Below are 27706 nucleotides of genomic sequence, written 5' to 3'. Positions count from 1 at the left end.
GAAGGATTGACTAATATATGGAACCTTTATTTCAATGTTGTTTTATTCTTGCATTTCTTTACCTCCGTTACACAGAATTCATCATGACATAATCTTCAATTACAGCCGAATCACAGGCACATGCCTGGGCGCCTGTCTCTTGTTTCGGGATTTTGACTCGCCAATGATCTGTTCCATGACGCTCTCGATCCACTTGAGGTACTTGGACACCTGCGTGTAGACGCCGTACTTGTCTTTGCGAGCGCAGCCCTCGCCCCAGCTGACCACGCCTGTCACGAACCACGTGTTTTTGTACCTGGTGACATGCGGGCCACCGCTGTCCCCCTGACACGCATCCTTTTCCTCCCTGCCGTAGCCGGCGCAAAACATGCGGGGGCTGATGTTGAATTTGGTGGACTCCCTGCAGATGGAACGATCGATGTAGGGCACGGTGAGCCTCTGCAGGTACGTGGCCTGTAGTCCACCCTCGTGGAGACGTCCGAATCCACTCACCATGCCCTCTTCTTGTTGCATGAGCACACGTTCCGCAAAGTCGCGGTCAGGGATGCACGCTGGGACGATGTACTTGGTAAAAGTGATGGGCTTCTCAAGCTTGATGAGGGCAATATCGTTGTGGTAGGTCTCGGGCTGATAGTTCTTATGCACAAGGACCTGTTCGACGGCATGGACCGCTTCCCGTCCTTCCCGAACAAGCGTATCCGTTTCACCTGTTTGGAAAACAGTTGATTTATTGGATTTTTTTGCGAACACTCTGAAGTCCAAATGGACACTAAACAGTAAATGCAATAAAAAAAATGCAGTGCTTTGGAAATGCAATTTCTATTCTCAATTAAACTAGTCAACCCCCGATAAGTCGCGGGTTGGACAATTTGCGGGTTCTCATTTGGAACATAACAGCAAGTTGCCGATTATCTTAAAATTCACGGGATTCCGCAGTGGGACTGAATGTTCAGGGACGTTAGTAATAACATTTTAAAAGATGTTTTCACTAAACAAATTCAATAAGGTACCATAGGGGCTGCGGGGGTAACCCCCGCGGTTCCGGGGGACCACTGTATATGGCATTTTTAGAAAAAAATAGTCATTTCGAATTTGACTGCTGCAACAGGTCTCAAAAAAGCTGCCAGCATTTCTGGATCATGTTCACGCATGCCTTCTTCTTTGTATGATCGAGATGTAACCTGCATTTTGGGGATGACGTGGCGATAAATTTCCGTTACAGAATCATGACCGTTTTAAAAGGCAGTGCCGCCTGAGGGCCTGAAGATCACAAGCATCCGGTACTGATTTACATCCTTGTTCCTTGTGCCCCTAAGATTTCTCCAGATTCTTTGAAACGTTGATGATATTGGGTACTGTAAATAATAAGATATTCAACTGCTTTGCAATTTTATGTTGAACATTATAATGAAATTGTTCCACAATTTGTAGACACTGTGTCTTTTACACAGTGGTGAATCTCTGCCCAACCAGAAAATTGTACATTTCCTCAGTTTAAACGTTTGATACATTTGCTACGTTCTTCTGTGAATAAAATATGGGTTTATGAGATTCGCAAATCATTGCATTCTGTTTTTATTTACATTTTACAGTCACAACTTTATTTACATTTTTTTGCAATTGGGGTTAGAATTTTAGTTTCATATTAAAACCTGATACAACAGTGACATTTTGTTCTTGGGTTATTTTTTTTCCCCCTAAAACTGGGTGCAGACCATCAAAGATAAGTGATAAATACAGTCCCCCTGAAACGCAATATAGTTTCAGCCCCTTTTACGTATATATGTTACATCAATGCATAAACCAAGTCCACCGTGACCACTGTGCTATTTGAATCAAATTAGTATGTAATAAATTATTTTACCCCCTTTTTTTTTTTCAACCTACATTTATGCCATCTAGCAGACATGTATAGTATATAGACATCTCTAACAATATAGAATATCATGTATACCAAGCAGTTTAGGGGTTAAAGTCCTTGCTCAAAAGCCCAAAAATGGCAGCATGGCATTCCAAAGTCTTCCAATCAGAAGACTTCCACACTTACCTAGAATAACTGTGATGGAGCGAGACAGGTTCATACAGTGGGCGGCAGACAAAACGAAGTACTCGTTAAGAATGGTCCCTCCACAAAAGCCCATCTTGTCTTCGTTCATCAGCAACGCCTAGAAACGAGAAAGTCATACAACCTGTGACTAACTCTACCTTTGCTTCATCTCATCTCATCAAGAACTTGTACTATAGAAATGTCCCCACTATGGGACGAATAAAGGTATATTATCTCTTATCTTACCCAAGAACTGCTGGATTGTTCATACCATGATAAACGTACTTATTATATTGTATATAGCAGTGGCAGGCGGTCAGGTCCAGCAAAGCCTTCTCTGCAGGCCTAAACACTATCAGAAGAACTGACCTACATCTACAACCTAAATTCTAAAATTTGTTCTAAGAAATTGTATTAATTTATTCCCAAGAGTTTATTCTCCTCATTTCATAGCGTTTCTCTTGTGTGCACTGATTTCAGTACGTGTATGTGGATGTTAGATTTTTTTTTGTCCAATCAGATTTCAGCCTCTATGTGCTGCCATGTCAATCTAATCTGCCCAGTGCCTTCATTGCAGTACTGCTGGACTTTTTTACCATCGTCTCCTTACGAAATAGCTCTGTTTCTTTAACCAATCAGATTTCATATTCGCCTTACATATTCACATATTCGATTTCATATTCGCCTCAGCTAGCTGGCCCTGAATAGTGACAGCATTTTTGCGTCCTCTGATTGGTTGGTCAGAGGGAAAGTGTTACAGCCAAGTTCGACTGGCAAAACACATCTGTAGCTCTGCACACATTAATACACCTGAGTTAGGCTTTTTCTATGCCTATGGAGGAAGAGAAATTGATTTGGTTTCGGATATAATTAAAAATCTATTTTCAAGAAAAGCTAGACATCGTAAGGAGGTCAGCCAACCGGAAAGCTAGCTAGCTTGTCTCAGCCCGGGAAAGGGTTTGTTCACCACTTCCAGACCAGTGAATACAAGCGGTACCACTGGATTACAGCCTCTGGGGAGCAGTGAAATTATAAGTCTACATCTTTGTGAGTAGGTTGTATTTTATTTACATTGTTAGGTTTTTGTCATGCTATTAATCAATACAAATATTGATTCTGAACTGTTCCAGATGATGTAGGTGCACAGTTGCGGTTGTAGTGTAGCGGTTTGGAGCTTGATTTAGTAAAATGGTATTCACCCTCCATATGTGAAATGCCTCTCACTCTGTAATGCCACACGTTGTTATATTGCGCTTTTGTATAGTATTGATGGATTCTATAATTGCTACGTGATAGTGGTGGTATTGAAAGGGTGGATTAAGTCGGGTAAGTCTCCACTGAAGACCCAGGTACCAAATATCCAGTATCCAGTATACCAGTATCAGCAAGTGATGGCTCGTTCATGAACGCTTCCTTCATTTTTAACGAGTCTTTGATGTGACTCAGAAGAACGAGTCGTCTCAAAGAGTGATTCGTTCATTTTCAAATCGACGTGCACGATCAAAGCAATCGCAAAATCCTAGGTAATGTAAAGGAAACAGAATTGAGAGTTTTCTGACTCAAGTTCGAGTACAGAGCATTACAAAGGAAACAGAAACGGAGTGGTTCATCTCATGAGTCGTCTGGTCCGAGTCGTTCCTTTTTTTCTCACGTGACTCTCATATACGCTATGCATTTATATATGCTTATTGAAAATTTTGCATTTTATTTTTCGTTCGATTTTGTTCGATTTCCAAGCAAAGCATGTGCTTTGAAATAATACACTTATGTACATGGGACCCGTGATAAATATTAGCAAAAAAGGATGAAGACCTTTGGATTTTTCTCATGAATATTAAACAAATGTAAACACAATTTCCCCTCCCAAAAAAAAAATCACAATTATTGGCTCCACTCAAAATTCATATGAGGAAAATATATTTAAAGTATATTCATATTGATAATATATATATTTTTTGTACACCTGGGTGACACGAACAGGAACTTGTTTAACCACGAGTTACTGTTTCACAGGGGGATAACAATGAGGCAGGCCAGATATATAGTAAGCGTTTATTTTTATTTTATTTTAAGGGTTTCAAGGAAAACGCCTTTACTTTTCTCCAAAAATGATGATGAAACCAAAAAAAATAAAGTGTGTGTGTGTGTGTGTGTATATATATATATATATATATATAATTATAATTATAATTATTATTATTAATTTTTTTTTATTTATTTTTTTTTTTTTTGCCATTTGGTGCAGACAGAGAATTAGCCATATGTAAATGTACCTCCTGCCCATGCTCTTTGAGGTCTTGGGACTGTTTTTAGAACCTAGACATTTTGATCTTCCAGCAGGACAATAATTCTAAAGACATCTAAAAAATGTTTTACTGGCCACAGAATCAAGATCCTGCCATTGACATCCCAGTCCCCTGTCTTGAACCCCATAGAAAACCTGTAGGGTCAACTTCAAGAGACAAGTCCACCAGTGTGGACCTTGAAATTTGAAGGATCTGGAGACATTCTGTGTGGAGGAAAGGTCTCAGATCCAGTATCATGTATTCTCCAACCTCACCAGGCATTATAACAGGCAAATATAAATATATATATATTACACACCGGTGCATCTCAATATATTAGAATATCATTAAAAAGTGGATTTATTTTAGTAATTCAATACAAAAAGTGAAACTTGTATATTATATAGATTCATCCCACACAGACTGATATATATATATATATATATATATATATATATATATATATATATATATATATATATACAAGAGTTTATTTCTTTTCATTTTGATGATTATCGCTTACAGTTTATGAAAACCCAAAATTCAGTATCTCAGAAAATTAGAATATTACTTAAGATCAATCAAAAAAATAATAAAAAGATTTAACACAGAAATGTGGGACGACTGAATAGTATGAACATGTACTGAACTCAATACTCCCTTTGCATGCATTACTGCAGCAATGCGGCGTGACATGAAGGCGATCGGTCTGTGACGCTGCTGATGTGTTATAGAAACCCAGGTTGCTCTGATAGCAGCCTTCAGCTCTTCTACGTTGTTGGGTTTGGTGTCTCATATCTTTCTCTTTACAATACCCCATAGATTCTCCATGGGGTATAGGTCGGGCGAGTTCGCTGTCCAATCAAGAACGTGGATACGATGGTCCTTAAACCAGGTATTAGTACTTTTGGCAGTGTGGGCAGGTGCCAAATCCTGCTGGAAAATGAAAATCAGCTCCATAAAGCTGGTCAGCAGAGGGTAGCAGGAAGTGCTCTAAAACCTCCCAGACTCTGGGACCTTGATTTCCAAATAAATTTCTAAATTTTCTTTCATCTGAAAAGACGAATTTGGCCCACTGAGCAACAGTCAAGTCCTTTTTATTCTTTGCCCAGTGCTCTTGAAGCACTGACTCCAGCTGCAGTTCAGTCTTTGTGAATCTCTTGAATGGTCTTCATTTCACCTTTTCTACCACATTTTTTCTTCCATTCAACTTTCCATGAATGTGCTTGTAGTGCTTGAACAGCACTCTGTGAACAGCAGCTTCTTTAGCTTTAGCGATGACCTTTTGTGTCTTCACACAATTCCTCCATGTGCAGGGTGTCAATGATCGTCTTCTGGACAACTGTCAAGTCAGCAGTCTTCCCCATGATTGTGTAGCCTGAACCAGACTGAGACACCATTTTGTTTGGATTTAATGAGCTAATTAGAGTGTGACACCACGAGTCTCCAATATTGAACTTTTTCACCATATTCAAATTTTCTTAGATACTGAATTTTGGGGTTTTATTAGCTGTAAGCCATAATTATCAAAATAAAAAGAAATAAACACTTGAAATATGTGTAATGAATCTATCTGTCTGTGTGTGATGAATCTATCTAATATACATATTCTAATTTATTGAGATGCACCTGTATATATTTGGATAAAACTGCGTTTGCAATTGTTTGATATAAAATTTTTTTTTTAAAAGGTTAACAATAAAGACAGATTTCTTTGCTTATATTGATCAAGCGTGCCAATATTAGTGGCATGTTACCATTTTGATATTGAGATTTGACATTTATAGCATTCGGCAGATGCCCTTATCAAGAGTGACTTACGTTAATCTCATTCATATCACTAATAGTTTATGGGGTTAAGGGCCTTTCTCAGGGGCCCAGGAATAGCAGCTTGGTGTGGCTGAGATTTAAACTCACGACATTCAGTTTCAAAGTCCTTTTTAATCAAGAAAAGAAATACGCTGCTTGAACCGAGACCTAGCCTAACTTTGAATTCAAATGATGTAATGTTTACCTGCCAAGGACATTCTCCAGGTGGACAATCCTCACCGTTCACGATTCTTGTGTCTCCCGCAGATTCTGGAAGTACTGGTTCCTCCATGACAGTAGGAATGGGTTCTATTAGTCCAAACAAGCTGTTGGAATCTACATGGGTTTGAGTGTGATTTGTGACAGGCTTTTTTGCAGTCGTTGTATTTCCTTCCGTTGTATCTGCTGTCCCGATGTCAAAGCCACTGTCCTCGTCAGTAACATTTTCTGTATTATGAATTGTTAAAATGCTTCGGGTCGATTTAGGAAACACGTAGCCACATTTGAAGGGATCTGTGATCAAAAAAATAAAATACAAAATGTGATTGCAAACCAGATACCTGTTCTCCTCCCTAATATTGTGTTGGTCCCTCTTTTGCTGCTAAAACACTCCAGACCCATCGAGTATTAAAAGCAGTAACTTCTTGAGCAGTTTCAGCTACAGGAGCTCGTCTGCTGAATCGGACCACACGGACCAGCCTTCGCTCCCTACGTGCATCAATGAGCCTTGGCCACTCATGACCATGTCGCCGGTTCACCACTGTTGCTTCCTTGGAACACTTTTGATAGATACTGACCACTGCAGACCAGGAACATCCCACAAGAGCTGCAGAAATGCTCTGACCCAGTCGTCTAGACATCACAATTTGTCAAACTCGCTCAAACCCTTACAATCGCCCATTTTTCCTGTTTTTAACACGTCAACTTTGAGGACAAAATGTTCACTTGCTGCCTAATAAATAGATCCACCCACTAACATGTGGTACGATGAACAAATAATCAGTTTCATTCACTTCACTGGTCATAATGATATGCCTGATTGGTGTATTTACCATATATATTTCTTACCATTAGATGTACAACTCTTCCTGTTGGCTGCTAGGTTGTAGCCTTTGGCACACGAGCAGACTGCAGTCCCCTTCTTCTGGTCCACTTTGCAGAAGTGCTCACAACCACCGTTATTAACCTCACACAGCTGTGGTATTGCTGGATCCAGAGTTTTGGTTACAATGAGGTTTTGGCTTAGATGTAAAGGCAAGGTACATATCTATGTGTCTGTTAGGATGTTGGAGAGTCTTACCGATCTCACAATTATACCCCTGAAACAATTCAGGGCAGAAACAGGTATATCGGCCTATTCCATCTTTACACACACCGTTGTTAAAGCATGGCTGCGATATGCACGAATCACCATCTATGAACCAATTTGTACAAAGAAGGTTATTTTAAAACTGTAAAAAAAAAAGAATATATCTTGAGATTTGATGCTGATTCCAAAAAATCAGACTGATGAAAAGGTCACTTACCATAGTATACGTTCCAGAACTCAATCTGGGGAAAGAAGGACGGCAGTTTCAGTTACAATACGGTAGGCTTCATTGGAAATGCACTTAAAAAAAAAAATAAAGACTAAAAAAAGGACCTAAATGGCACAAGAGAGTAAAAAGAACATGCCGTCTTTTTGTCATCCTCGAAGATCTCTCGAGCTTCCTCATAACTGCACCGCTCTTCCATGCACTCGCGCTCCATGTCACCCTTTTTTAGTTCCTCAAAAATGCTGTTGGCTCGCCTCGGCCGTGTGAGGACCTGGTTGGCATCTTTGGTCTGAAGGAACACTATGTATATACAGACATACAACAATTTCTCAATAACATTGCATATTCAATTAAATGATAACAATATACCACTGTACTGGATTGTTTTATAAAGTGTACAGGTCTTGGTTTATGATATATGAATATGTTTGTATCTCTTTTTTTTTGTCTCCAAAAGTATTGGAACAGCAAGGCTGTATAAGATCCTTTTGCTCAGGTGTCTCATTATTTTGACTTATTTAAATAATGATTCGCTGAATGTCCGTCATGATTCGAGCCTGGGTTTCACCTGTAATGAGCTACATTTGTTGTAAAAAAAAAAGGATAAACCAATATGAAGACCAGCGAGCTGCCTATGGGAGAAACGGAATCCATTTTGAAGCCAATTTTCCATTGGACATGCAAAGAGCAAGGCCGATACAACGTTTTTGAACATTGCACAGGTCAGCCAAGTAGACAAAAGCAGCGGATGACAAACATCGCTGTGAGAGCCGCGAACTCAAAAACAACAGCGACAAAAACAACCACCTTCACCATGACGGGTTGAAGATATCAGTATCCACCATTCGAAGAAGACTGTGAGAGTAGAACTCTAGAGGCTATAAATCCACACATCAGAAGTCAGAAGAGCAGATAGGAATTTTCAAAGAAATTTAGAGAGTTCGGTTCAGTACCCGAGGAATTCAGGAGGAATTTTATCATGCAGCAAGACACTGACCCGAAACACTTTAACAACGTAAACCAGGACTTTTTTGGAGAAAAATGGAAGTCATTCACCAAATCTCAACCCGATTTTGCATGCATTTCATATGCATGTACTCCAAATACATATTTCTACCTACAAATCTGTTCTAGTACTTGTGGGGGGGGAAAGGGCCATGTTTTTAAGTTTTGTAATACATCCAGATGGGAACATCAGGAACTAAAAGCTGAAATTCTGCTCTATAGTCTCATATTCATCTTTTCATATCAAACCCAGATATCTTCAGAATGTAGCAAAAACAATTCGATTGGCCTCGCTTTTCCAATACTTTGTGAAGTGAAGGAACATAAATGTCACATTTTTTATATATATATATATGAGAGAGAGAGAGAGAGAGAGAGAGAGAGAGAGAGAGAGAGTGAAAGAAATCCAGCTACATTCTAAGCCACAAAACACACAAGATCACCATAAACACTATAACGAACATTCCAACCTCGACCCATTAACGGTGTACTTACCCTCCGGCGTGACACAGTGCGCAAGAAGTAGACAAAGAAAGGTCCGGAAGACCCAAAACATGCTGGGAATTAATCGTAAAGCCCTTCTCTATAACAGAGCACTGAATTCTGAAAGACAAGTACAGCAGGTCAGTAACCTGAGGGATAACTGGGAGGGGGGAAGACAGAGACAAAATAAGGTAACGTTAAACACAGTAAAAGAAAAAGAAAAAAAAAAAAGTTATGTTATTATGCGTAACCAATTAACGGTATTCGGAAAAAAAATTCTACAATTTGACGCTTAGCTTTTACATTTCGAGCGGTTCGGGTGTCAAACCGAGCTGATTAAAGGAGTTTGTTGAGAAAGAGTGAACCTGAATGCTTTTGAGACTGTTTGCTAATATTGACACAACGCGTCCATAGTTCTCTTGCTATCAGTGAAGACTGCTCGTTGGAAAGGGAACGAGCCCATGTAAAACTGGTGCTTTGTCCCAGTCATTTCTTGATCGCAAACAACAAGCCCTGGATCGTGACCAGTGTGTGAACGGAATAAACACGTTTTTAATGAACTCAGTGAAAGATGTGAAAAGAAATAAATGGAGTCCTGCAAAATTGATGATGAATTTTGTCGATTTATTTCAAGAAAAGTGATTAGAAACAGATTAGATATGCTCTTCTCATAAAAACTCGGTTCACGGTGAACTGCTCCTAAAAATGCATTGATAAAGCGTCTTCGAGGTTGAAGGAGGTGGAATCTTGAGTGGTTTGGGTAGCCATGGCATGCTGAATCCAATCCAGGAAGTTAGCAACCTTGGTATATATTGTATAGTACCCTGGATTGTCACACCCTTTGCCCCAGGACACAATCCCGGTCAGGAAATGTGTGTCCTTGTACTGAGTGGTCAGTGGACTCCCGTCATCTCCTCGACAAGATTCCTGGCTGCCCTCAAAGTACCCGGCGCAGAGCATGTTATCAGTAACATTAACCCCACTCTTAATGGTGCATTCTGGCTTAGGCAGGAACGGGACGGTGAGCATGCGGAGTACAGGCGAGAGATTTTTAAAAGACCGATTGCTAGGATTATTGCCTCCTTCGGTGTGCCGGCCCCATCCGCTCACTACGTGGAAACGAGCAGCATCCAGCTCCATTTTGGCAAAGTCTGAGTTCGGCAGACAAATAGGAACGGTATAATTTGAAAGCGTAGCTGGCTTGCTGAGCTCCAAAAGAGCCAAGTCGCTGTCTCCTGATGCTGGATTGTAGCTCTCATGGATAACTGCAAGCGATACGGAAAACGTTTGCTCGCTGCCATCCACCATGTCGATGTTGTGCTCCCCTGGTAAAACACAGTTTTATTGTGATTATGTACAATGATCGAACCAGTGTTGGGTCAAGATATTAATATTGACATTTCAGGCAAAATGAGCTAAAAGTAAAGCTAAAACTTAAAAAGAGTTCTGTAAGTTGGCATGGCAACACAGACAGACTGACATCCTGTAAGAAGTGCGGTTTTACAGCAGTTTCAATTGGGAGCGACTTTGAATAGATGCTTCGATAGGAGGAGCCTGATTTGACTACCAACCTCAATCATCGCAGAGGTGTTATGAAACGAAGATCATACCATTTTAAATATACGGGGGGGGGGGGGGTGGGTGCTCAATGACTGCTTTCACATGGCACTATACGCTTTTCTCCCAATAAGTCAGTATACAGTTTATTATGATAATACTGTCAATAAAAATGTGAAAAGAAAAAAGCTTTTTGGAAAAAGATTTAAGCGTGAATAAATCCAACCATCATCCGCTTCTCGGGGGCAGGGACTTAAATATCTAACAATGTCTGGGATTCTGTAAAGGTATAATCCTGTTCTAATTTAATGTCTATATAAAAATTCGTTTTTCAGTGCAGTGATGTTGATGCGCCTTTCTGCACGTATTTATTGTTTTTTGAGGTTTATCGGTCCGAAATGTTTTTTCAAAAAAAATGTCTCTATCTTTGTGTGACGTTTTGTACGTTCGTGGCTTTACGAACGTTTATCCGCGCCGATTTCCACTTTCAAAACATAAAAATGCGTTGTCAGTTTCGTCTCACTTGACAGGCAGTTTTGGTCGCTTGATTAGAAAGTTGATTGTTGTGTGTAAAAAAAGTTATCTTACACACAAGTTGACTACCTGGTGTCCACCCCCCAGTATAATCAGTCCTGTTATACTAAATATCAGCTTGAACAAACGCAAACGTCCAATCGGCTTCGTGTAACGGAGTTTGCTGCTTTATAATATAGTACGGACAAGCGCGATAAGTACCTGTTATAACCTTCAGATGTTTTACGTCTCTATTATAGACACAGTGAGCAGCTGTGAGAATCCACTTAGTATCCACTAACACTCCTCCACAGAGATTCTTTCCATCATATGTCAGGAGGACCTGTATGATTTGGGATGAGACGATGTGAATGTGAATGTTACTCAGAAGTTAGGAGAAATCATTTTCAAGAAAATTCCTATTTCATACTATATACTCGGATATTTTACTTTCTCTGGAGCTTCTAGATCCTTTTTGGGGAACAGAATTATAAAAAAAAACAAAAAAAACCACTAGCTAATAGAAACTAATATTTAGAAAATATTTTCACAAGATTTTGAAAGCCATCATAATATATAGTATTTGTCCTGATTGAAGTGATTAATCAGTGATAAAGCATTTTACATATAATTTCAATTTTCCAATTCTCCTGAAAATAAACAGTAACAGTCCTGTCCTTGGCATGAGTTTACTCAGTCAATCAGGCTAGCAAGGGTAGTTTATTATTATAGCTAAATAAATACACGTATGTTATACGTTTCAGTTACCTGCCAAGGGCAGTGGCCTTTCGGGCACTGATTTCCACCCACAGCCCGAGGAAAAACAGAGTGCGTCAACTGAAGTGGGGCCTTTCCACATGGATACTTGACTAAAAAAAACCAACATATTTATAGAGAAAAGTCAGTAAAATGATGGTATAAAGAAAAAATGATTTTACGATCCTGCAAACCAATGCAATGCAAATTGTCCTGGGACTGTACAGAGAAATACACGATGTCATTATAAATCATAGGAACTGCTACGACTGAGTCGCTGCTCTAAACTTAGCTCTAAAGTTTCCACACGACTTAGTTAATTTAAATCCATACGATCTTGATATTTTGTGAATTTTTTTTTTTATCTCACAGGCACCTAAAAATACATTTCAAGGACTTAATTTATAAGATATTCATAAAAATTTTGTAAATCCATAAAAGCGGTCGTATCCGACCCGAGTGTGTTTTAATGTATGATTAAGAAGAACTAATGTGACCTTTGACTCGAGCAACTCATTTTCAATTTTTTGCATGAACTGCTGTACTTCTATATGTATATTTAATATACTGTCCAGTTTAAATTGTGAAATTGTATTTATTTATTTGTTTGTGTGTGTACTTATAGGCATTTACCTTACGTCCTTTTGTCATCCCTTTCATAAAAACACATCCTCACCGAGTTTATTGAGACTAAAAATACTTTTCAAAAACATTTTGTAACAAAGAAATTATAAAGGCAAATAAGATTAATCTTTTGACTATCAGCATATAAACCTGAGTATAAAGAAATTTGTGTATATTTGATCAAATATTTTTTTTTGCCGCAGTGTGAAACATCTACTAAAAAAAATTTACTGAAAAAACCTGAGAAACCGAACAGTCCCAATGTTTTTAGAAGCAGTGTGTGGATTCCCTCACAGTTCTGTAGATTCGGATCCCTTGAAAAAATGTTCTAATCGCAACAGAGAAACTTTCGCACCTTGAGGAACGCAGGACTTGCTGTCCTCTCCAAGGGCATAACCCGGAGCACATGCGCACTTTCTCCTGCGGCCTGAACCATCACAGAACTGCTCACAGCCACCGTTCAGATACAGGCACTTCAGAGAATCCTCAAACGCTGAAAAGACCAGGATTTTATATTAATCTCTCTCTCTTTTTATCATATACTTTTTTTTAATGTGATGAATATGGCAAGAGAATACACATACCAGCAAACTGGAAAATCTTAAATATTATTTAGTCCTTAAACAATATTAATGTAGCTACAAATATGTGTTTTTTCCCCCCCAAGATGCATTGTACCTTCTTGGCAATATTTGCCTTTAAAGCCTTCAAAACATTGGCAGATGTAGGAGTGTCCCAAAAATAGGCACGTTCCGTTGTTTTTGCATGGATTGGTCAAGCAGGGCTCACGAGCTGGTGTGAAAACACTCGTAAAATTAATATGGTTCAGAACATTTTTATATATAAATATATTTTATATATTAAGTATATAAATATTAAAGTATTAAACACATCATTTTTCTGAGTAAATACATTTCTTAAGGTGCTATTTACAAATTTTTACCAGCTGCAATCCACACAGAAATCAAACCACACAGATGTTCATAAATAAAGTTATGTGTAATAATGTGAAATGACACCGGGGAAAAGTATAAAAAAAAAACGCTTACTGAAATGTATTTAATACTTCGTACAAAAGACTTTGTTGGTAATAACTGCTTCAAGACGCCTCCTGTAAGGAGAAACTAGTTGCACGCATTGCTCAGGTGTGATTTTGGTCCATTCTTCCACACAAACTTTCGTCAACTCTTGAAGATTCCGTGGGCCTCTTTTATAAACTGTGGTCTTTAGTTCTTTCCATAGATTTTCACTTGGATTCGAGTCAGGTGATTGTCTGGACCATTCTATAAGCTTTATTTTCTTTCGCTAAAACCAAAAACAAAACGTTCTCTTGCTGAAATGTCCACCCTCGTTTCATCTTCATCATCCTGGTAGATGGCAGCAGGTTTTTTATCAAGAATGTCTCAGTCCATTTCTCCATTCATAATTACAACAATTATAATCACTGTGAAAACACTGTATATAACTTCTGTACAATTATACATTCAATGTGTATATACAGTACAGACCAAAAGTTTGGACATTCAAAGAGTCTTCTTTATTTTCATGACTATGAAAATTGTAGATTCACACTGAAGGGATCAAAACTATGAATTAACACATGTGGAATTATATATGGAATTATATACATAACAAAAAAGTGTGAAACAACTGAAAAATGTCATATTCTAGGTTCTTCAAAGTAGCCACCTTTTGCTTTGATTACTGCTTTGCACACTCTTGGCATTCTCTTGATGAGCTTCAAGAGGTAGTCACCTGAAATGGTCTTACAACAGTCTTGAAGGAGTTCCCCGAGAGATGCTTGGCACTTGTTGGCCCTTTTGCCTTCACTCTGCGGTCCAGCTCACCCCTAAACCATCTCGATTGGGTTCAGGTCCGGTGACTGTGGAGGCCAGGTCATCTGGCGCAGCACCCCATCACTCTCCTTCTTGGTCAAATAGCCCTTGATGCCTTCAGTGTGACTCTACAATTTTCATAGTCATGAAAAAATAAAGAAAACTCTTTGAATGAGAAGGTGTGTCCAAACTTTTGGTCTGTACTGTATAACATACTGTATTGTTTATACTCATTCTCCACACATATTGTGCTTTACACATATAAATGAATGTGAAATTCATAAACAAGTCTAATATATATATATATATATTAGACTTGTGTATTCAGCTTGCACATTTTTTGAATGCCATAATCTTATAACCTTCTACTTCTGCACATTTCTTTTTCAATGCCATAGCCTTTATATTTGTTCACTGTTCATATGTTTATCATTATATATATATATATTATATATATATATATATATATATATATATATATATATATATATATATATATATATATATATATATATATATATACATATATATGTTACATGCTGTAAATATGCTACTTATTTATCTGCACTATTTGCACGACTGCTACTTTTTGCACTTCTGGTAGATTCCCAACTGCATTTCGTTGCTGTGTACCTGTACTATGCAATGACAATAAATTTGTATCTATCTATCTGTATCTATCTATAAACAACCTCACACAATGATGTTCCCACCTCCAAACGTCACTGTTGGTATGGTTTCTGGGGGGATGTGCAGTGCCATTCCTCCCCCAAACATGGTGTGTATTATGATCTACATGGTACATGTGTACATGGTCTTTCTGAAGCTCTCCACAAGTGGTTCTTGGCTCTTGGACAACTCTTCTGATATTCTTTTCACTCCTCTGTCAGAAATCTTGTGAGGAGCACCTGGTTATGGTTGGTTTATGGGTAAATGTTCTTTCCACTTCCGGATTATGGGCCCAAAAGTTGCTCACTGGAACCTTTAGAAGTTTTGAAATCCTTTTGTAACCAATGCCATCAGTAGTTCTGCAACAATGAGGTTGCGAATGTCTTGAGAGCGCTCTTTGCTTTTACCCATCATGAGATGTTTCTTGTGTGACACCTTGGTAATGGGACACCTTTATACAGGCCATTAGTTTGAATTAAACCAGCTGATATGAATCGGCACTGACACGGGGCAGGATTGCTTTCTAATTACCGATTGATTTCAGCTGGTGTCTTGGCTTTCCATGCCTTTTTTCACCTCCATTTCTTTATGTGTTCAATACTTTTTCTCCTGTGTCAATTCTAATTGTTACACATAACTTCATTTATGGAAATCTATGGTTTGATTTCTTTGTATGTATGGATTGCAGGAGTTGTTACCAACATCTGATAAAAATGTAATGTCAATAGCACCTTAAGAAATATATTTACTGAGAAAAATTGTGACGTGTTCAATGCTTTTTTTTATCTGCTGTGTGTGTGTGTGTGTGTGTGTGTATATATATTTATGCTTTGCAACATAAGTCTATTCTGACAGGGATAATATAATATGTAATATCTATTGACCCACATAAATAAAAAATGCCATGAATAATTATACTTCTCTTCAGCTATTAAGCTGTAGATAAACATAAATATTGAAACTGGATCTGGAAAAAAATAAAAATAAAAAAATAAATAAATTATATTTCCAAAAGTATTGGGTCACCTGACCTTTCCTGCAATATGTGGTTGTTTTCTGATCTCATCTCTACTGTACAAGTTTGGGATGAATGTGAACGCTGACTCCACCCTACCTCACCTACATCAGTGCCTGCCTTTCGTAACACCCACCCTTGTGGCTGATGAACACAAATATCCATCAGCACACTCCAAAATTATATTTTTTATATATATATATATATAATATGGCTCAGCACAGAAGTGCTTCAGTAAACCTTCACCCTGCTTCACTGGTTAACAGATAAAAGATTTTCTTTTCATTTTGAAAAAAATTCTTTTTTTCTTTTGATATCTGTGTAATTTCTGTAATGCCTATACAATGTGATTTATAGTGTTTAACCTGCTTCCTTATACAGTAAGGATTGTATTAATAAACACATCTCTAATATGTTCTGTTTTATTACAACATAATGATAGTTTTGTCTCTTTCCAGTTAGATAAATACTTAATTACTTCATTATTTACTTATTTTTTTTATCTCTGGTATGTTTTGTTTTATTACCACATAATGATAATAAAACAGAACATACCAGAGATAAATAATATAAATATTGTGTTTATATCTTAATAAACTTACCATGGTATGAGATCCAAAATTGTTTCTGTAAAAAAATAATGAAAATAAAAGGTGAAGTTAATATCAGTCTTTTTCACAAAAGATATAGTCGTGTGTTGAAATGCTCTCAAAAATCCATATTTTAATTGTCTATTTTTATCAATGTACAAAATACAAAGCAACTGAAGAAAAATCTTAATTAAATCGATATTTGGTGTGTCTACACTCGGGCTTTGAAACCATAAATCACATCACTTGCAGGCAGGTGTATTATATATTATATAACCAATTACACCAAGCAGGTGCTAATGATCATCACTTTCATATGTAGGTTAAAATGCAGGCATTAACTGCAACAGAAACAGCTGTGTAGGAGCTTCAAACAGACAAACTCTGCTCCTAAAAACTTTGTTTTTGAAGACGTGGAAGTTTCATGGCACAGGTCTTATACCATGGCAAGACTGAGCACAGAAAGAACACACAAAGTAGTAAGACTGCATCAGCAAGGTCTCTCCCAGGCACAGATTTTGAAGGAGACTGGGTTTCCAGATGTGCTGTTCAAACTATTTATATAGTTTTGGCCCCCACAGAGTCCTGATCTCAACATTATCGAGTTACATGAAAAGACAGAAGAATTTGAAACAGCCTATATTCACAGACGATCTGTGGTAAGTTCTTCAAGATGTTTGAAACAACCAACCTGACGAGTTCCTACAAAATCAAGTGCACGTGTATCTAGAAGAATTGGTGCTGCTTTGCAGGCAAAAGGCGGTTCCACCAGATATTGATTAGATTTGGCTTTTTATTCGGTTCTGATCAGAAGATCGTAAGTTCAGATCCCACCACCACTAAGTTGTACAAATGAGATCATTGTGATCCGCTCTGCATAATGGTGTCTGCCAAACGCAGTAGATTGACTTTCTATTTTAATAATGAATAGAAATAGTAAGTTAGATTTTTGTTTGCACTGTTTGCACCAGGTTGCACTCGATGCACTTTTGTTTGCATGTTTGTGTTGTAGCTCGATGCTGTTGTTGTATAGTGTAGCAACAGGGTTCCGGAGAAATAGTTGTTTCGTTTTAACTGTGTACTGTGTACCACTGTGTATAGTAGAAAATGACAATAAAAGCCTCTTGACTTGACTTGAAATAAACTCATTAAAGCATTCTTACAGCATTTTTTTTCCAATTACATGAAGCATTATGGTTGTCGAATGTCACGTGACTCTATACAATTGAAAGAAATTGTAGCATCCACAGAAACTTTTTATAATTTCAATAAATTGCAATTATTTCAAACACTACGCATGGAGCAGTGCATTTGTGTGTGTGTGTGTGTGTGTGTGTGTGTGTGTGTGTGTGTGTGTGTGTGTGTGTGGGGAGTGATTTGCCTGATATACAGTATGTAATGTGGATTACATGAAGCATTATGGTTGTCGAGTGTCACGTGACTATACAATTAAAAATAAATTGTAGCATCTACATAAAATGTTTATCATTTCAATAAATTGCAATTATTTCAAACATAGTGCATTAGTGTGTGTGTGTGTGTGTGTGTGTGTGTGTGTGTGTGTGTGTGTGTGTGTGTGTGTGTGTGTGTGTGTGTGTGTGTGTGTGTGTGTGATGGCTCCTGACTGACCGTGACCAAGTCGTCCTCGAACACCTCGCGCGCTTCCTCGTAGTCACAGACCTCCTCGTTGCACTCGCGCTCCAGGTTCCCCGCCTTCAGCTCCTCCAGTATGCCCGTGTTCGCTCGCCTGGAGCGCCTTAGCACCGAGCTGGCATCATTTCTCTTCAGGAACACTGACGGGAAATTAAAGATTAAAACAGATATCAAATAAACGATTATCCATGTTTGATGTAATAGGTGTAAAAATGAATTCTCTGACTGACTCACCTGCCGCGGATACGACGTGAGAAAACAGAAAGAAAACGAGAAGACTTCGGTTCTTCATGTTGCTTCACTCAGAGGCTCCACACTGACCGTCACCCAGAGATAAACAAAAAGTGTCGGCGGTCGATCCGCGGGTCAAAAGATCTTTTTTTTTCTGACTATACTAACAGTACGAGTCTGTGTAAAGGGATGGGCGATATGAAGCAAATATCGCGATATTTAATGTTCTAGCGACGATGCACAGTATCACAAATCACGATAATATAAACTGCCAGTCAAAAGTTTGGACACATTTTCTCCTTCAATGCTTGTTAAATTATTATTATTTTTAACATTGATGAATCCATTAATACTGAATACATCCAAACTATGAGAGAACACAAACAAAATAGGGTGAAATACAGAATATGTTATATTTTTTCGATTCTTCGAAGTAGCCAAAAACGAAAACTCTTGGCATTCTTTCAGTCATGAGATATTCTGTACATCTAACAAAGAAACAGCGGTTAGAGTCCGAAATCTCAAATTTGGACTCATCACACCATCGTTCTACTGATCTAATGTCCATTCTTTGTATTTCTTGTGCCAAGCGAGTCTCTTCTGCTTGTTGATCATGAAGGCCTGACTTACACAGTCTCCTCTAAATAGTGGATGTTGAACTTTATCTGCCACTTGAACACTGAGAAGCATTTATGTAAATACATTTCTGAGACTTGTAATTCTAATTAACTTATCCCCTGCAGCAGAGGTAGCTCTTGGTTTTCTTTTCCCGAGACAGTCCTCATGACAGACTGTCTTATCATTGCGTTTGATGTTTTTTTTTTTTTTATTGGGGTTGCAGTTTTCATTGTTCTAAAGCCAACAAATTTCATTTATCTATCTATCTATCTATCTATCTATCTATCTATCTATCTATCTATCTATCTATCTATCTATCTATCTATCTATCTATCTATCTATCTATCTATCTATCTATCTATCTATCTATCTATCTATCTATCTATCTATCTAAAATTCTTGAGATGCTTCAGATTAACAACTCTGTTAATCATGGTTCTTCACTCAGAGGCTCCACTTAATACTGAAGATATCCAAAGTATGAAAGAACATGTGTCAAATAACCCAGAATATATTTTATATTTTCAATTCTTCGAAGACTGTCGTATCATAGCGTTTGATGGTTTTGGAGACTGCATTTAGGAATACATTTAAAATTCTTGAGATGCTACGGATTGACAATTTTGTTCATCATGGTGCTTCATTTAGAGGCTCCACTTAATACTGAAGACATCCAAACTATGAAAGAACATGTATGGAATTATGTAGTAAACAAAAAATGTGTCAAATAACCCAGATTATATTTTTTATTTTTTATTATTTCGAAGTAGCCACCTTTTAGCCGCTTTGATGAGCGATTCGCACACTCTTGGAATTCTCTCAGTCAGCTTTCTGAGGTAGTCTCTGGATGTCTACTAAAGAAAACGGTGGTTAGAACCAAAAAATCTAAAATTTGGACTCAAAAGACCAAAGGAAATTTTTCCACAGATGTCCATTCCTTGCGTTTCTTATTCCAAGCAAGTCTCTTCTGCTTGTTGATCTCCGCAGTTAAATCATGAAGGCCTGACTCACACAGTCTCCTCTGAACAGTGGAGATGTGTCTGGCACTTGAACTCCGAAAAGCATTTATGTAAATTGTCGTTTTCTGAAGCTGGTAATTTTAATAAATTTATACTCTGCAGCAGAGGTAGCTCTTGGTTTTCTTTTCCTGGGACAGTCCTAATGAGAGCCTGTTTCATCATTGCATTTGATGGTTTTAGCGACTGCTCTTGGGGATACATTTCAAGTTCTTTTCTTTGGCCAATCAGACACATCCCGGATGGTATTGCATGATGGCTAAGTATCCACCTGTATTTCTTAGCATTGTTGACACCATTAATCCTGATGACATCCTCAACTCCAATTTGCAGAAATGCAACCTCAAACTTGCAGGAAACCTCCACCATGCTTCACTGTTGCAGTCACTTATTATTGTACACAATATCTAGTCCTGTGCCAAACAACTTCTTCTGCTACAGCCAAATATTCCAGATTGTTTTTTCTTTCATGAAGATCACTTCTGATTTTCTTTCTGTTCGCTCACTTTGCATTTTGTAAATTGATAAAAAGAAAGAATTATATATTTTTTTTAAAAACATTTTTACTTTAAAGAATTTATTCACATCTATCTAAAACTGTAAGTACTGTATGTAGATAATACATAGCATCATGTGCAGTACAGTAATGCCCTATATACCGTTTACAATATAATATTGTTTATAATATATAATATATACAGTAATCCCTCAATATATTGCGGATTGAACTTCGCGCATCAGCAATATCGCGGGTTCTCATATAGAACATAACTATCTGACTATTGCGGAGTGTTGTTTAGCAAAACTTTACTGTATTGCTGTAGTCATTTATACAGTGTCCGTACTGTAGAGTAAAATGACCCTAAAACCTGCACCATTAACAACTTCTGGTAACGAAACTAAGCGACAGAAGAGGAAGACAACTTTGGAGTGTCAAGAGTTGTGCTGCTGTTGGCCGCCATTACGAGTGAATGAGAGCATAGTCTGCTATATTTTTAAAAAAGAAGTAGAAATCAGGAGTACCATGTCGGACAGCTTCAGGCAAAGTGCAAAAAATGTTACAAAAGTATGAAGTAAAAATATTTTATATAGTTTTTATTTTTTTTATTTTTTTTTTGTGAATGTAGTGTGCGATTTCAGGAACATTTTAGGTTTATAAAATAAAGTATAGGTATACAGTACATACAGTACATACATACAGTACACTAATAGTAAGGTATGCAGACCCTGAATGTACCTGGCTAACACATGTCCTTTTTTATTACTAAATAAAGAATAGTTATAGATCTCTTCAATATTGTGTGTTGTGTGTTTCTTCCATGATATCAACTGAGACACCAAGGGATGAGATAGATCACATCTCTTTGGAGATCCCTCCTGAACCTCTCCAAAACTTAATTTCAGTTTAAACAGGACACAACCCATCATACACATACAGTACAAACATACACAAACTATATCCTAAATATTAATTATACTGTTTATTTTTTATATTTTCTTTCTTTTTTTTTTTTTTTTTTTTACATGATCTTGACTTTTTTTTTATCATGACTTATTTGTGTCATGATCTTAAAAAAAAGGTGTATTTGAAATAATGTAAATAAAAAAAGTTAAATAAATGTGTAAAATATAAATAAAAACAGATTGTAATCATTTCCGAATCTCATAAACTCATATTTTATGTACAGTAGGACATCGAAAACATATGAAATGCTTAAACTGATTGAAATGTACCATAATAAGGGAAAAATAAGATAATTTGGAATTTGATGGCTGCAATACATCTAAAAAAAAGTTGGGATCAAAAGGCTGAAAAAAAGATGCATTACTAAAAAAATAAAAAAAAAGACGAGAAAGCTGGAGGAACAATTTGCAGCTAATTAATTTGATTTGAAGTTGAAGTTAAGTTAATTAGCAGCAGGTCAGTAACATGATTAGGTATAAAAAGAGTATCTCTGAGTCATAGTCTCTCAGAAGTAAAGATATGCAGAGGTTTATAAGAGGTTTTGTGAACAAATTGTGAAATGATTTCAGAATATTGTTCAACTTTGTCCTCATCTACAGTACCTAATCTTGTTGTGTTGTATCATTGTAAATCTATCTATCTATCTATCTATCTATCTATCTATCTATCTATCTATCTATCTATCTATCTATCTATCTATCTATCTATCTATCTATCTATCTATCTATCTATCTATCTATCTATCTATCTATCACCTTCTATTGTCTATAAATAACAACCTCTGTTGTCATATATTAGCATGCAGTTATTACATATATAATGCCGAACACACCGAAATGGATGCAAAGCTACTGCCATTTACAAGTTGTGAGATTTTCTCATGAAATAAGTCTAATACAATAAAAAAAAAGACTTTTAAAGAGAAAAAAAACCCTATTTAAACACTTTTAGATAAGATGCCTTATGATATAATTTATCACAATATTACCTACTATATGGACCATTAGCTACTACAGGCTACACACTGCAAAATCACTAAATGATTAAAGCATTTTTTTACTGGAAATATTTTAACATTTAAAGCTCCTTAAGGGTTTAAGACCATTGGTATTCATTTAACCTTATAAGAATAAACTTTGTTACGTATAATCAGGCAGTATAACTCCCATGTAAACCTACCTGTATGGCGTTGAAGAGTAGAGCTTGGTGTGTTTTACAGTACGCAAGTCAGAAATATCTGTTCGTTCTCATACTGAACCTAGAACATCTAACAAACCCTCCTCGGAACTTTAGTCACTGGATAACGAAAGGAATCTGAAAAACTGATAACGTTCTGTCAACATAAGCAACATACCACACTATAAAATGCAACCAAGTATGCAAAAAAACCTCTTTAGATAGATTAATCTCTTTTATTTGCAATGTTGACAGACAGAGCAGAGATGGAAGCGAAACAGTTTGATAAAAAAGATTGAATTGTAATAATATGTATAAAATTGAATATTATGTAAAAAAAAAACTGATAATTAAGTAGTATTAAAGTGCTATAAGTTCTTAGTGTGAAGATAAAGATTATTGTGTAATTCACTGTTTTGCTGCGAATGACCTACTTTGCACATCTGCTCATGTTTAACTTCACTTTGTCGAGCTTATTGTAAACTAAAATAAATCAAGGCCATGTGGTGTAGAATGTAGCAGGCTAGATAGTGCACTAGATAGTGTAAGAATTCTTGATTTCTGGGTGCACCTTGCTTATAGTCTATGCTGCCAAGCCTTAGTTACTCTAATAAGCTTTTATTATAACAGAAAAATTGCTGACAAAACCTTTGACAAAACCACACAGCTTGACGTTTCTTTCCCACTGACTCCACTCCCACTTTTCTACAGGTTCATTTGAGAACTGATGTACGCTTGTGGATCCAGTCGAGGTAATTGGACACGCGGGTGTATATGCCGTAGTGACCCGGGCGAGCGCATCCTTTTCCCCAGCTCACAATGCCCAGGAGAAATGTGGTGTTCCCGTAAATGGTGACGAGAGGTCCGCCACTGTCCCCTTTACACGAGTCCTCCTTGCCCTCGAAGTAGCCAGCGCAGAACATGTTTAAGGTTAACGAGACTTTGCTTTCCCTGAGACAGTCCTGAGTGTGGATACGGGGCACTTTGAGCCTACGGAGATATCGTGCCGTTGGACCACCCTCGGCGCGTTGTCCCCATCCACTCACGGTGTGAAATCGAACCCTCCACAGCTCACGTTCTGCCATCGTTTTGCGAGGGAGGCACACGGGTATTGTGTACATACTATAAACAATGGGCCGGCGGAGACGGAGGAGGGCAATGTCATTATCGGTTGTTGCAGAGGAGTAATTCGGGTGCAAAACGATCTCGTCCACTTCTATGGTTTGCTCCGAGCCTTCTTTCACTTCAATGTCATACTCACCTGGATTGAATAAAATGTTAATCAGTGTCTTGATTGCACACGCAACATAAACACGTCGTCATGCACAATACTCACCTGCAACTATCTTGAGAAACTTGACTGCAAGCTTTTCTAAACAATGAGAGGCCGTGATGATCCATGTAGGCTTATAGATCACACCACCACAGAAGTTCTTTTGGCCATACTTTAACAAGACCTGGCAAAGATATTTGTTTTAAAATCAGGGTAAAAAACAGGGTACTGTTGAAAATTGGGCTAATGTTCGCCAAAGGAGGAGAGAGAGAGGAGGAAGACGTCTACAGAGACAGCAGGGAAAGGAGAAGTGTAGGAGAGTGGAGTTTAGGGTGAGCACTTAAAATGTTTGTACTATGACTGGTAAAGGGAGAGAGGTAGCTGATTTAATGTAGCTGTGAAAGGTAGACATTTTGTGTGTTCAGGAGACCAAGTGAAAAGGCAGTACGGCCAGGAAAATTGGCGTGTAGAGACATACAGTAAGACTGTAGTGGAGGTGAAGAGAGTTTCTGATAGGGTGATAAATGTGAAGCTGGAAGTTGAAACGGGTGATGATAAATGTCATTAGTGCTTATGCTCCTCAAGTGGGTTGTGAGATGGAGGCGAAGGAAAAATTCTGGATTGATTTAGATGAAGTGGTGGAAAGTGAACATATGAATGAAAGATTGGTGATTGGGGCCGACTTCAATGGGCAAGTGTTATGAAGAGAACAGAGTTGATGAGAAGGTGAAGAAGACAAGGAGAAGAAGAGGAGGAGAGTGAGGACTGAAAAAAAGAACAAGATGTTCTATTTTGAAGAGGGTTCTGAGGGTTATACATATGACTTTAAAAGAAAAAACTATATAAATTGGCTTAGTAAGATGTTGCAAATACTTCTAGGCATACATTCTACACATCTCTGTATCTCCCGATTAGAAAATCATTTTAGGGTTTTAATGGTGATGTTGGGTCCAAAACCTCCCATGTGATTTTAAATAGGTTGAGATCTGATGACAGCAAAGGTTATATAGTATGATTTATATAATTTTTCAATACCGATCAAACCATTAAGTGACCCCCCCTCATGTCCTGGAAGAGGCCATTTTGTTAACAATATAGGAATGTTTCATCAGAGCAGTATACATTCAGCAGAATACATTACACTGATGACACCATAACCTGACAGATCCACCAAACAGGTAGCATCCCAAATCACTTATTTCACTTACAAGTAAATTGATTTCATTTTAACTTGTTAATTATGCAGCATTTCCTGTCTAGCACTTATTATTTCCTCCTACTTTCAAAGATAGAGTTACATGATTAGAAATCCCAGGACATGGCTTGCCATGGGTTTGGATGCTGTGCTTGTATCTTGAGGCATCTACACACTCTTTGAGAATGGGGTTCCTCTTTTAATTTGGTTCTTCTCAAGGTTTTTTTCTTCACATTTATTTTTGCCACATTCACCACTGGTTCATCCATTAACTAAGAAACTAATTTATGAATTTAAACTACATATTTGTAATCAGTTTATTTCTGTAAAGCTGCTTTGGGACAATGTTTATTGTTAAAAGTGCTTAACAAATAAAATAAGATTGAATAAATTTTTACAGTACATGCATGTATGTAATTCTGAAGAATATAAGACTGTTGGAAACTGTAACTTACCTGCCATGGACACAGTCCTCTAGGGCATTCTGTCCCTCCTACTATTCGAGCCCTTGAGTCTGTCTCAGAGGTGTTGGATTTAAAAAGTTGCACTTTGCCACATGGAAATGTCTCTGAAGACAAGCAATTAAATGAAATCCTGTTAAAAAAAAATGCAATCGAGATAAATACATTTTCCTGTTAATTGTCATTTTTAGTGTTCTTACCGTTCGTCAAACAGCTTTGTCCGTCCGTCCCAAGGAAGTAACCTTCTGCACAAGAACAGTTGCGTCTCCCTGTTTCTTCCTCACAAAAATGTTCACATCCCCCATTCTTATCGAGGCAAGAATCAGGAATAAGTTTAAACACTGTAGGAAAATAAAAATCAAAAGCGTAATGGATATTAAGGAAAAGCTCAAATATCGCTGGTTTCATCTCATTCAACACATTCAGTGAAATGAAAACGCTTTTTTTGAACAATAAAATCTACACATAAATTCTTACTGAGAAAGAATATAGCATGTATATAATTTGATAAATATGGAAAAATGGTTTGGTAAATGGTAAAGTTAACAGTGTTGGATGAAGTACACAAAACATGTAGTTGAGTTAAAGCAAAGATACAGTAGGAGTTAAGAAATTTCCTTAATTTCCTTCATTTATTCCCCTTAAATTCCTGCTTGCTGTTGAACTGATGCTAAACTGTATGTTGGTGATCAGTAGAAACAATCAAAAACAGTTCAAAACAGAGCGCTCGCTTGACCCTGATTGGTGGATCGCTGCGTTTGACCAGTTACAGTAAGTTTTTTAAGATATTTGACTTTGAAATGTAGTGAAGTTAAAGTAAAAGTCTCTCCAAATGGAAAAACTTCAGTAAAGTACAGATAACAACAAACTATTTAAGTACAGTAACGAATTACATTTACTTTGGTACTGTCCACCTCTAAAAATTAAAATAATCGTACCATGCTCACAGTTACGCCCGTGAAAACCTGCTGGACACAGGCATGCGTAGGATTGTTTCATCTGTGTGCAGGTAGCATCATTCTCACATGGGTTTGGCATACAGAGGTTTTCAACTGAAAAAAAAATATCTTTCAACTCAAAATCGAATTACAAAATGCACTATTGAAAGGTAATGTATTTAACACCTTACCAATGTAGTTGTTCCAGAATTCATTCTGTGGTGACAGAAAGCATTTATTGAACAAATGATTCAATCCGGGTGTATGTGGATTTGACACGAATGTTCAGATGTTCAATGTCACAGTAACATTTGGTTGAAAAGACAATGGAGACACCAGAATGAGGCTTTTTATTATAAAACTTAAATAGCTAAGAATGACAAATTTTACTGGCTTTCATAAGAAGTCATTAGAAACATTGCTCCAAAAGTCGTTTCATGTAGGTTTACAATACCGACCGTTACTTCTGTTTGTTCAAACACCTCTCTGGCCTCCTCATAAGAGCATTTCTCCTCTATGCACTCTCTTTCCAGGTCACCCATCTTCAGCTCCTCAAACCAACCAGAGTTTGCCCGCTTTGTTCGGGTGAGGACTTCATTAGCCACCTTGCTCCTTATAAACACTACCAAACATAGGATCGATGTACAAGTACGTACATTTAATATCCATATGCACTATGAGCTACAGACATTTCTAAATACAACAAAGGTCTCACTTAGATTTAGATACACACCAGATAAAAGTTTAAAACATTTTACCTGAAGGATGGCAGCAACAGAAGCTCATTACCAAAGAAAGCACAAATAAGAGTCGCATGTTGGATAATGTCTGTCGTTCTGTAACACTTTCCGTTCCCTTTAGTTGAAAAGTCCAAAGTCTGGAAACTGTCCACTAGAAAGTCTAAAAGCCAGCCTCCAATGTGTGTCGGAGCAGAATTGATTGACGATTTAAACACAA

The 27706-nt window shown here is 37.5% G+C and overlaps 2 protein-coding genes across 4 annotated transcripts; both read right to left on the bottom strand.

Moving 5' to 3' along the window:
- Positions 1-6: 6 nt before the first annotated feature.
- Positions 7-23121, bottom strand: f10 (coagulation factor X). 3 transcript variants are annotated; one of them, XM_083522397.1, is made up of 9 exons: positions 22886-23121; positions 9177-9284; positions 7816-7976; positions 7668-7692; positions 7442-7555; positions 7210-7347; positions 6347-6654; positions 2048-2165; positions 7-707 (listed from the first exon to the last, which is right to left on the bottom strand). In XM_083522397.1, the coding sequence occupies exons 2-9, from the start codon at positions 9235-9237 to the stop codon at positions 100-102; spliced, it is 1533 nt and encodes a 510-aa protein (XP_083378523.1). In that variant the 5' UTR covers positions 9238-9284; positions 22886-23121; the 3' UTR covers positions 7-99. The 3 variants fall into 3 exon arrangements, with proteins under 3 accessions (XP_083378523.1, XP_083378525.1, XP_083378524.1); XM_083522399.1 differs by lacking the exon at positions 22886-23121 and adding an exon at positions 9530-9613; XM_083522398.1 differs by lacking the exon at positions 22886-23121 and adding an exon at positions 9468-9519.
- Positions 9768-27705, bottom strand: LOC310715634 (uncharacterized protein). Its single transcript, XM_083522152.1, has 15 exons — positions 27508-27705; positions 27208-27371; positions 26941-26965; positions 26750-26863; positions 26012-26152; positions 25806-25918; positions 24219-24339; positions 23598-24143; positions 18353-18516; positions 16736-16760; positions 13293-13406; positions 12970-13107; positions 12003-12103; positions 11457-11577; positions 9768-10489 (listed from the first exon to the last, which is right to left on the bottom strand). Exons 1-15 carry the CDS (start codon positions 27563-27565, stop codon positions 9864-9866), a joined length of 2571 nt encoding a protein of 856 aa, XP_083378278.1. The 5' UTR covers positions 27566-27705; the 3' UTR covers positions 9768-9863.
- Between the last annotated feature and the right edge of the window lies 1 nt (position 27706).

This window comes from Silurus aristotelis (assembly GCF_946808225.1).
Source record: "Silurus aristotelis genome assembly, chromosome: 20".
In the NCBI taxonomy this organism is placed as follows: domain Eukaryota; kingdom Metazoa; phylum Chordata; class Actinopteri; order Siluriformes; family Siluridae; genus Silurus; species Silurus aristotelis.
This window is presented reverse-complemented; position numbering and strand designations above follow the sequence as displayed.